The sequence below is a fragment of the Bison bison genome, unplaced genomic scaffold (assembly GCF_000754665.1).
Source record: "Bison bison bison isolate TAMUID 2011002044 unplaced genomic scaffold, Bison_UMD1.0 scf7180017864349, whole genome shotgun sequence".
In the NCBI taxonomy this organism is placed as follows: Eukaryota; Metazoa; Chordata; class Mammalia; order Artiodactyla; family Bovidae; genus Bison; species Bison bison.
The window spans coordinates 1,939,589-1,951,179 of record NW_011494921.1 but is presented as its reverse complement, the minus strand read 5'-3'; the positions used below and the strand labels follow the sequence as shown (position 1 = coordinate 1,951,179).

Below are 11,591 nucleotides of genomic sequence, written 5' to 3'. Positions count from 1 at the left end.
GAGTAAAGCAGACTGCTCTCTGTAGTGTGGGTGGAGTTGAGGGGTATTCAGTCAGTTGATGACTTTAAGAGAAAAAAGACTGGCTACCCTTCAGGAAGAGGGGATTCTGCCAGCAGGCCGCCTCTGGACTCAGTCTGCAGCATCAGCTCTTCTCTGGGTCTGCAGCCTGTTCCGAGCATTAGGGACCTGCCGCAGCCGCTGCAGTTCCTTAAAGTAAACCTCTCCCTGGATGATGCCTACAGACTTACAGATCTGTGTATACACATGCAGGTCTGGATGTATAATTGATACGCGTATCAGTTCAGTTCTGTCGCTCAGTCGTGTCCAATTCTTTGTGACCCCACGGACTGCAGCAGTCACATATGTGTATACAATACGTTGTGTGTGTGTGTGTGTGTGTGTGTGTAAATAGAGAGAGAGACCTCATATAGATACACATACACTTACATGTTTGAACAGCAAGGGTTTTGACTTATACCCAGATTTTTCAATACATGTTTACTAGGGGACTATGTTGGAGAAGGAAGTGGCAACCCCACTCCAGTGTTCTTGCCTGGAGAATCCCATGGACAGAGGAGCCTGGTGGGCTGCCATCTAAGGGGTCGCACAGAGTCAGACACGACTGAAGCGACTTAGCGGCAGCAAAAGCAACAGCAGGGTACTATATGATCTGGTGATCCAGGGTTGGTTAAACCCACAGATGGGGAAACTGCAGATACGGAGGGCTGACTCTAAAGTTACAGACAGATTTTCAACCAAGTGGAGGGTCAGCCCCTAACCCCTGTGTCATTCAAGGGTCTATATCAAGAGAGACAGAATACACACACTCACACACACACACACACACTCACACATATTCTATTGGTTCTATTTCTCTAGAGAACTAATACATATGTTAAGTCTCTGAAAAGTTCTACAATTTTTTTTAAAAACCTATTTAACCTAGTATTTTCCCCATCTATTCAAATCATAGAACATTTTTCATATAACACCTGCTAATCTCTCAAGATACAACTTGGGGAATGCTTTTATCAGTCCTTACCGTAGGTTGGCAGCAGTACCTGACTCTGAATCCATTTGGTTCTGAAACAAATAACAGTGTCGGGACACAAGACCCCACGTCTTCTTCTGCACGTGGTGAAGGCAGCAGAAAATAACCGTGTGTCATGTGAGCACAAGGAGGTGAGATGTCCACGCGGTGAGGACAGGTGAAAATGCCTGCCCGTGGGATGGACCGCACGCCTGCGCTTTTGTCCAGGGCTCCTTTGAGGATGTTCTCGGGGACCGGGGAGTCATCCTGAAATACCATCAATCACGGTCCAGCAGGCACAGGGCGGTGCTCCCGCGGCGGGGGCCTAACAAGAAGAGCCAACTCTGTCTCCATCCGAGCCTCCTGCCTCCTCTGTCTCCTATTGTCCCTTCCTGAAAGTGTTTCCACATACGGTCCTCACTGACCCCCATTTATCCTTCAGATCTGCCTTTTCGGGACTACATCTCCTCCCCGAACCCACCAGGTCAGCCCACCCACCTTCCGGCTTCAGCGCATACCTTTGCTTTGGAGGTAAACATTGTTTGTTAGTACCTGTCTTCGCTACTAGGCTGTGAGGTTCAGGAGGACTGGGGCCCGTTCCCATCCCGTTTGTTTTCAGCAGCCCCAGTGCTCGGGGACTGTCAGTGGGAGCTCTTGGCGAAGGAAGGGCGGTTGCAGGGGCGGTTCCCGCTCCTCACTTCCCTCCTGACTCTACCCACGCTAGCCTTTCTTTGCAGCCAAACCTGAGTGCTTTTCTCTCCTCTTTCTCTAAACATCTTCACTTTTTCAACCTTAAGAAAAAATCTATACCAAGAGTCTATGAACTGTTCATACCTGTGCGTGTGTGCACACACATTCAGAGGCATGCTTGCACAACATGCATCTGTACACCCAGTTACTCCAGCGAATAATAATAAAATAACAAAGCTTCCCCAGTGGCTCCAGGGTTAAGAACCCGCCTGCAGATGCAGGGGACATGGGCTCGACCCCGGATCCAGGAGGATCCCCGGTGCTGCGGAGCAACTGAGCCCACGCGCCACAGCTGCCGAGCCTCTGCCCGAGAGCCCAAGAGCCGCAGCGCTTGGAACCCCTGTGCCCCTCGGGGGGACCACCGCCAGGAGGACCCGCGCCCCGCGCCTGCAGAGGAGCCCTGCCCAGTGCAACCGGAGAAGAACCCCCACAGCAGCAAAGCCCAGCACAGGCAGAAATAAAACAAAAAGTAAAATTTTAAAATAATAATACCAACTATCATTTGGCAAGTATAACTGTGAAGAGAGATGGGGAGTGCAGGGAGCAGTACGTCTGGGGAATGAGAGAGGCCAAATCCGATTACAGCTGCGTCACTTTCTGGGTCAAGTAAAATTGTGCAGAAGTTTTCAAACCTACAGAAAGAAAAGCAGCGGCTCGTCTGGTTCCCGGTCAGTCCCTTCCCCACCGCCCCCACTGTGGCCGTGAGCTCCACCGCGGACGCTGGACACGGTATCCTCCTGCAAGGATCATCCCTGGAAACAAAAGTATTGAGAAAACCAATGCAGTGGCAAATGGACAGGCCCTCATTTCAGGAAATGTGGCTGATAGATAGCTGGAGGGGTGACGTACGTGAGGACTGAAGGTGAGGCTGGCTGTGGTGGACACCGGCCCGGCCCCGCTCCCGCCGTGCCCCTGGGACCTCGGGCTTCTCACACTCAGTCCCCTCGAGTCACAACGGGAGGGTGAGGACGGCAAGGGTCTTGGAGCCGACGCAGGCCCACCCTGTCCTTCCAGTCCTGCCCCTGCAGGCAGGCCACTCGGGCCGCCCAAACCGTGTCATCAGAAGAGGTTGCCGGCGTGGGCTATCCCCAGATGAGGCGCACATGTAGGGCTCTCCCGTGATCCCCTCTGCCTTGCCCTGGACCCCATCAAGTCTGCGGAGAAGTCTAGATCAGACTCCAGATGGGACCCAGTCCTGGCCAAACTCCTGGAGGAGCTAAGAGCATGTATATGCCTTCAATGCCCTCTTCGAGTCAACTCTTTCTCTAGCTGATACAAAAGCTCAAGCAAGAACAAGCGGCTCTAACAACAATAAGCAATCTCTCGCTGGCCCCAGCACGCACGCTCACGCACGCGCGCGTGTGCGCGCACGCTCACACCCTCTGTTTGAGATCAGGGAGCTCCACACCAGAAATTCTAAAATATGTTAATTCAACTTTTATACTTTCAAACATCTGGACTCTCTAAAAATCTTGCTTTTTTGGTACAAGAAATGGACATTGAAGCACAGTAATCTCTCAAGTTTAAACTTAATAAGGATCACTTTTTACATTTCCCAGAGAGCCAGGGCATACCAACACTAGCATTCATGCATACCTGATCATTGATAATCCCTTAATTAGGTCACCTGTTCAACTGAACTGCAGTTCACTGATAGGATACTGAGTTATTCAGTCAGAATGCTTTTTATCAAAAAAAAAAAAAAAAAAAGGCTCTTCAAACACCGTCTGTCCCGCTGAAGAAAACATTTGTTTTGTTTTGTTTTGTTTTTTGGTGGCTTGTGGGATCCTATTTCCCCAAGCAAAGATTTAACCTGAACCTTCGACAGTGAAGGTGCAGGGTCCTGATCACTGGGAAAATGTGTTAAAAGGTGCTTTTCCAGACACAGAGCCAAGAGACCAGGTCGTGGCACTTTTCACTACACAGGGACCTGCATGAAATTGTTCTGCACAAGGTACATAAAGATGGTCCAAACAGCATCATTTCTAAATGGTACAGGATGAAGGTGGGGCCACCAGAAGTCACAAAAACCCCAACTGCACAAAAACACACTTGGACTTACTCATTAAAATGCATTCTTTAGCTTCTCAGAGGAGCCACTTAAAGGTCACCTCCACTTAAAATCCTTGGCTCAGGAGCTCCTTGTTGCTTTATGACCCAAGTCTATTAAAATTCTTAGAGTCTCTGATGATGAAAATTCCAGCCAGCTTTTTTTTCTCTCTTCGTGAGGTTGAGGGGAAGAAAACCAACACATGAGTCTATTTGAAATCATTTCATGAATTTTAATCATAGCAAATGTGTTTTAACAGTAGTCATAAAATCAACATTACCGCATATACAAAGGACAAGACACCAGATCGGCGTACAAAAATACCACATATTAAAATCGGGTTCATTGGAAAACTCAGGACTTGCTAAGACACCACCTACCACAGAGAGAGCAAGCAAGAATGCTTTTAAGACATTCAGATTGATAAACAGCAGCTTGATATCCCCCTTATGAAGTCAGTATTTGGCAACATTTGGACAATATTCTCTACACAGCCCAGCAGCTCATTTATCTGTAGGGCTGTTTGGCCCCTGAAAAAAGATTCTAAAATAAATAATCCATGGAACTGTAAATGAAACAGGTAAAGGACTTGCGTTAACAGCCTCTGAGCAGCATTCATCTAGCCATTTTACTGGAGTACTAGTTATCAAGAAGGCCAGGAACCCCACCAGCGGAGCCGTCCAAGGGGCTGTGTGGCTTATGCTGGGAGCGTGTAACCATCCCAGGCTGAAACCAGCCTCCTGCAACTGCCAATGGAGCGAAATGGGAACTAGTGGTAGAATAAAATATGATAAATGACCACAACCAGGAGAGAAACCGAAATGTTCTTGAATGAGCCTTCCCAATAGTATCAACCTACTCAAGTCAGGTTACATCCACAGGCGTGGGCACCGCACTCCTCAGGTAAGAGGACATCACTGGAGTTTGTCCGTCATGACTGAACCGCCATCCCGAAAGCAGGTCCTGAAACTGTATGGTCTGCCGCCTGACACCCAGTAGGGCCTCCTCCGACGCTCCCATCAGCTGAGCACCTTCCCATGTCTTCAGTTGACACATCCTGAATTGAGTTCGCTGGGCTGTACTGGAACGACGCATTGTGCTTGGCTAAGTTAACTCCCACTCTTCTGTATTCTTCCTTCAGCTGGTTTCTGCCACGACTGACCTTCAGCTTCTGTTTGGCTTAGGAGCTATAGTCTCACTAGGGCTTCCTCCCTTTGTGCCACTGTCTTCTCACTTCCTGGGTGTGTCTGCCTCTCTTTTGCTACAGACTCAAGGTCACATCCCCACCGCCACCACACAGGGCCTGCCTAAAAGTCCGCTTGTCTCTCAGCCAGGAAAATGCAACCGGGAGTTTTCTGCAGCACAGTGAAAGACACCAGCTCTTGTGTCCTCCCACTCTCGAAAGAGAGGTGACATAGTTGCCTCAACTTGTTCCCCTTAAGGGGCACCTGCCTCATCTATTTCCTCCTTTTTCAGCCCATGCTCCTTCACTGCCATCATATCCAAATGTCTACTTCTGGATTCTCAAAATGCAAATGTCAAATTAAAAACTGAGCTTCCCTTTGGAACACTCTCATTAGAATAATCCAGTAACACAGCCCACGGAGATCACAGAAGACCTTCACAGGGGCTACCAGCCCTGCACCCCATGATGAGCTTACAGCAGTGTTCTAGAAGAACCAGGCCAGCTATAAGAGAACATACCTCAGAAAAACAAACAGAAATACATGCTGTTGCAGACTTCAAGAGACCCCTCAGTACTTTTGCCCCAAATATTACTGATTGTCTCTAAAAAAGATCATAATATGAATAGTATCAAAAACCTTAGACTAGAATAATAAAGTCCAGCTAACGAGATGAGTGTTTTCAAGCACCACTACATCATAAGTGAGATATAGACAGTGGGATACCCCAGGCAGTGAATCCTGAAAAAAAAATCATTGGCCCAACTGTGCAAGGAAACTTGTGCAGAAAAATGGAGCCATATTGCAAGAGTTCAAGAATAATGGTGCTCTACTCACGACCAACTGAGCAGAGCCAAAAAATACGTCATTCGGAAGACAGAAATTAAATGTCCCACCCACTAATGTTCTTCATATGGTAGAACTCACCTCTTCATATATATGAAGTCTCGAGAGCTTAGTTATATAGACACTCCAAAGATAGCTGGTTTGACAAAATGGATGTGGCCTATAGCGTTTGTTGGAAAATTAATACCTAAATTCAACATTATATAACCCACATTGGAAAACATGACAAACATTTTACTTGACTTTTTAAGCTTCAGTTACAGCTAAATCGTGTGCCTATATATGTGCATATATTTATCCTGTATATATAGACATATATCTTTATACAGTGAATCAGTTGTGTCAGCAAAGTCCATGGCTTGAATTTCCACTTATTTTTTTAGAAATGTTTCATGTTTAACAAAATTCCGCAACTGGTCATCATCTCTTGAAATAGACTATCACTTTCAAACAGTTACTGAATTATCTTGACTGCCTCATTCTTCTCTGCAGTTCCCGTTCTGGTAAGGATTGCTTTGTGGGTAACGTTTTCCTGAGAATGATGAAAACGGTAAGGGACAGCTTCTCCTTCTGGGTCCAGGATGACAGACTAACTGACTGATGACATGCCTCGTGTGGAAACAAAATGCTGACTAGCTGGCAGCATCACTTTTCTAAGAGAAGACAGAAATTCAAACCACTGGCATCTCACTCCTCCCATACCAATAATCTTTGGACCTCTAATTTCCTCATGAGTCTAAAGAAAATCCATTATTGGGCAAAAAATGTAATCATTTTTCAGGACAAACTAAAGAGTCTTGCTCATTGACAAGTTCTATATTTAAAAAATCTGCTAAATTGAAACAAATGCATTTGATTAACATTATTTTGGACAATAAAAAGCAGACTAACCACTTTAGACATAGTGCAAGTTTTCAAATAAAACTATGAGAGCTCTTTAAATAAAAATCTAGACTGGAATAAATACTCTACTATCAGGAAGAGTCTGATCAATGAAAATATATCTCAAATTGAATTTTCTGCTTCCCTTTACTCACTTAAAAAGCAATTTTAGTAACTTTAATAACCTTCAGGTTTTTACATTCCATGGACGATGTTTTCCTAATGTCAAACAAAGTGTCATTGTGCAAGGATTCAAATCTTCAATTATTTCAGTGATGACGAAAAAAAAAGGCTAAAACAATGTCAAATCTCACTCTAAAAATAGTACCTACATTTTAGTCTGGCATCTGAAAAACGATGCCCACCTATGCCCCCCTCAAATACAAGGACGAGCTGGCAGACTTCAAGGGCAAACAAAAACACTGCCTGTGAACATTGCAAAACAGGCTTGCTCTTATATTTCACACCTTACTAATGCAGTGATGAAGTTTGAGTAAGATGTTGAAAGTGAAGAGGGATTTCATTAGGCTTTCTTCTTTTTTTCTGTAACATTTACTTTTTGGCCACAAGACCCTAAACACAGTTTCCCAGTACAGGTCATGCAGGTCAAACATTTCACAGCTACTGTCTAACTACTTACTATTTTTGGACAATAGATTCCCATGCAGCTAATGATCCCAGAAAAGGGGCTTTATCAAGCACTCTTTTAAGCTTCACTGAGTTTTCCTTGGCCCAGAGTATCTAAGTAATGACCCCAAAGGGCAATCAATGCAGTTTTACTGTCATACTTGAGATCATTTATTTTTAAGCCCAGAAAGGAAAAAAAAAATTTAAGCCAACTGCATGTCACTAAACCACAAATTGTCTTCTCCACCTGCTGTTTACTCCACTAACACCCTGACGCTAGATCCCATGGCACAGCCCTCCAGAACTCCGCTGTCCGATAATGGTGCCCACTTGCCACACGTGAGTGGCAGCAATTTAATTAACTTAAAATACAAAATCCAGTTCCTCATTCAGACTAATTTCATTTCAGTTGCCCAGTAACCAGTGTGGCTACTGTATTGGACAGCATACCTTCTAGAACATTTCCAGCATCACAGAACATTCTATTGAGCAGCGCCAATCATGAAGATCCCAAGGGCTGCACCAGTACAAGGTTTAACCATCAAGGGAACCACTCTTAAGTTACATGCAAGATTAAACTTAACTATATTTTTAAAGGAAATATCTTATAGGTTTCTGATCATAAAGTATGACTGGAACAGAGAACCTATTGCCTTTTCATCACAACCTATGCCCCAGGTCATTGTACAAAATTTTCCAAAAACAATGCTTTTTGATAGCATACTTCACTCTACTTAGCATATTCAGCATTCTCTTGGTTATGTCAAGATCATTAATAAAGAAAAATCCATGCTTCTTATAGTTTACTATTTATACAACACTTACTGTCCTTTACAGGTAAAGTGGGAGGCAGGGGGGAAATCAATGTTTTGCAACTCAAAAAATTCAGATCACATGTTCTCTTTGTCTATACTCATCCCTAAATCAACCCTCCTTTCATTTCCCAGAGAGGTAGATGCTAACTAAAACGAATATATAAATCTACAAAAACAAAGACCTTAAACAGTAGTTGAGTTAGTAAAGGGTATTCATCCACCCTGAAAGGAGATCGTAGCCCAGCAGAGATGGCGACAGGTCTAGGAAGGAGCAGGAGGAAACTGTCGTGCAAAGTCCTGGTCCCCCTTTTGCTGCAGAACAAACCGTCTTGCAGCTCTGTGGGTCTGAGGGGAGTCATCTAAAAAATCAAGCCACCAGAGGTTGCTTTCAGATCCGACTTGCTGTGCTTTCCATTGTGAGTTTTTTCACTGATGTGAACTGTGAGTTCTGGCTGATGGTGTCACTGGGCTTGCGTCACATGGGGTAGACGTGTTCTCAGGGTCACGAGTAAGTGCCAGAGGCCAGAGCAGTGGATGCCAAATAACATTAAACAACACTAAGCCTATAAGATTCTATCCGGCAGGCTGAGACGTCGCATACATGCGCACACTCACACACAGGATTGCACGCTGATACGCAGGTACACAAATAAATAACTAGCAGGCAGAATCCACAATGGCTTTACATCAGTAAGACTCACACAAAAATTCTGATTTGGGTTGCAGGCAGAATCCACAATGGCTTTACATCAGTAAGACTCACACAAAAATTCTGATTTGGGTTGCTATTGTACCTTAAATTGTAATGTCAAGAATCTATCATAGAGCCGATTAATTTTGCACTGCTAAACTGCAATTGGGATTTTAAGTAAAAAGTATGTGGACATTTGTACTATACGGGTTTGTGCTAAGAAACACAGGGCACTGCATCATCACATATGTCAGTGTCTATATATAACCTACAGACCATGTAGAATTCTATCACACTACACTCCAGGGCTAGTCATTTCATATAGGACATAAACATATGTAGATATCATTCACAAAAATAATTTGAATATGGCATGACTTAACATTACAAGGGTAAAGTCCATTTGAAATGCAGAATCCTTAGTGTAACATTTCTGTGGGTTTTTTTCCCCAAGAGGAATAGAAATTAGGTCAGACATGCATCACAGCAGCCTGGGAGAGTTTGAGAAACTGAAACTAACCCAATAGTATATTAGGTTACGTAATAGAGGATAGTATTCAGCTAATATGATACCTAAATTATTAATACCAAACAAATCCTAGATTATTTGTTGTATAATGCCCAATAGCTTACACAATAAAATGGCATTTTAACCTAATTTCTAGTTTGAGATTTCAAATACATTTCCTAAAGGGCTAATGACGAATTTGAAAGATCTGAAAAACCCGAGTTCATATTTTTATATCAAATTCTCATGTCAATGAATATTAGCTTGGGATTCATTCATTATACTGTCATTTTATCTCAGTTAATGCCATAACTTTAATGTGCATATTTTGTGCTGCTTGAAGGTAAAGGTTGCTAAGTCACTTCAGTCGTGTCCGACTCTGTGCAACCCCACAGACGGCAGCCACCAGGCTCCCCCGTCCCTGGGATTCTCCAGGCAAGAACACTGGAGTGGGTTGCCATTTCCTTCTCCAGCGCATGACAGTGAAAAGTGAAAGTGAAGTCGCTCAGTCGCGACCGACCCTCAGCGACCCCATGGGCTGCAGCCCACCAGGCTCCTCCGTCCATGGGATTTTCCAGGCAAGAGTATTGGATTGGGGTGCCATTGCCTTCTCCGAGGTGAAAGTTAGCATGTAGGTAATTAAATTACCTCAGTCTTAAGGATTATTTCTAGCCTTACTTTTTGGAGGCAGTCACTGCTTATCTTTGTGTCCCATTTTCAGGAATTCAGTGGAACATGGACATATCTGTGAATGGGGGCGGGGGGGCTTGGCACGCACCACTTGCTTCATGAATTCCATAAAAGAAACTAGAACTGTAAAGCGCACAGCTATGTCTGAATGCACACATATTCAGGCATAGAATGTATCATTTAAAACCAGCAGATCTTTCTTCATGAGCAACTGTAGGCCATTAAACATTTAAGAACGTTTGAGAATTTATGATGAACTGGTCCACTTAAACTGGGAATGTGAATTGCTAGTTCACCTTGCCATTTTTCTCAATAAAAACATATCTTGAAATACAAGAGAAGATCTCACTTCTGCCCACAAGAAGAAACTGGAGTGTGGAGTGGTTGAACTCTCATGGAGCCATCTCTTTCAGGAAATAACCACGGACTGTCTTAAAATGCCAGTGCAGGTTTGTTAGCAGTTACCTACACTCACGGCTGTGAGAACACATCAAAACTGGGAGAAAAGACAGAATCTTCTGTATTCTCCGTTTGTGCCTTACAGAATACAGGACTTGAACACGCAGAAGAGGAGCAAGTATGGAAGTGACACGTCTGTGACACCTCGTGGGGGGCCCAGGCGGCCACCGCTTCAGACTCTGGACACGCTCACGCCTACAAGTCTCAGTCCTGGGATTCTTCTGAAAAGACTCAAGACCTGAGGTAAATCAAATGACACACACACACAAATACACAATATTTACATTTAAAATTCTTATTTGTGAGATGGCTTGAGAAAAATTGGCATGTGGGTTTCCTGTGGGATTAGGCATTTCTCATTATTACTCAGTTTATTGCTCCCCTGTGGGGCCTTCAGTTTAATAAACACAATCGAGCTCTAATTGCAAGGGAAGAAAAGCGAAGGTACGTGACAAACACAGCACATTGGAAACGCTCGCTCAGACGTGTTCCTGAAAAGATAACTGTCCGCTTAACTTATTTTACTTTGGGTGTCATTCAAAACGGTATAAAAAGTCATACAACTAAATGGAGACAGGGTCTCATTTTCTCAAAAAAAGGAAAGAAACCAGCACTTCATGTTGCAGTTGAATTTTTACATGGATTTTCAGGTTTAATTCTACTTGTATGCAGAGCATCTTTGTTTTAATCTACCACATTTAGAGAAGATCACATGGTATGCACTTCCAACAGTTTAACGTCTAAGTAGAATAGGTCTATCTTGTAACATGATTTGGAGAAATGATAAATTACAGTCCGTTTAATAGGTGATTATGAGGATGCATGCAACCGTCTTCGAAGCTGTCGCCACCAGGGATCCGAGGGCTCCGCCTGCTTTCGGGCTGGGACCGCGGGTCTGCCCTTCGTGTCTGACTTCGGGTAATCAAATGGCGGCCCAGGGCCCGGGGGCCGGCCCCCGGCCCCCCGGGGTCAGCGGCCCCCCCCTTCTCACCGCGATCCCCCCACCAACAGCTGCTCAGCCCCGAGCGGGCCCCCACGGAGCCCTGCCTGCGGCCCTTC

General features: G+C 44.6%; 1 protein-coding gene across 1 annotated transcript in view; it reads right to left on the bottom strand.

Annotated features, from left to right (window-relative positions):
• Positions 1-2,359: 2,359 nt before the first annotated feature.
• Positions 2,360-11,591, bottom strand: part of RNF152 (ring finger protein 152) — a 64,975-nt gene continuing 55,743 nt past the window's right edge. Inside the window, exon 4 of the mRNA XM_010854819.1 lies at positions 2,360-2,412. Within this exon, the coding sequence (XP_010853121.1) occupies positions 2,360-2,412 (53 nt within the window). The remainder of the gene's footprint in view (positions 2,413-11,591) is intronic.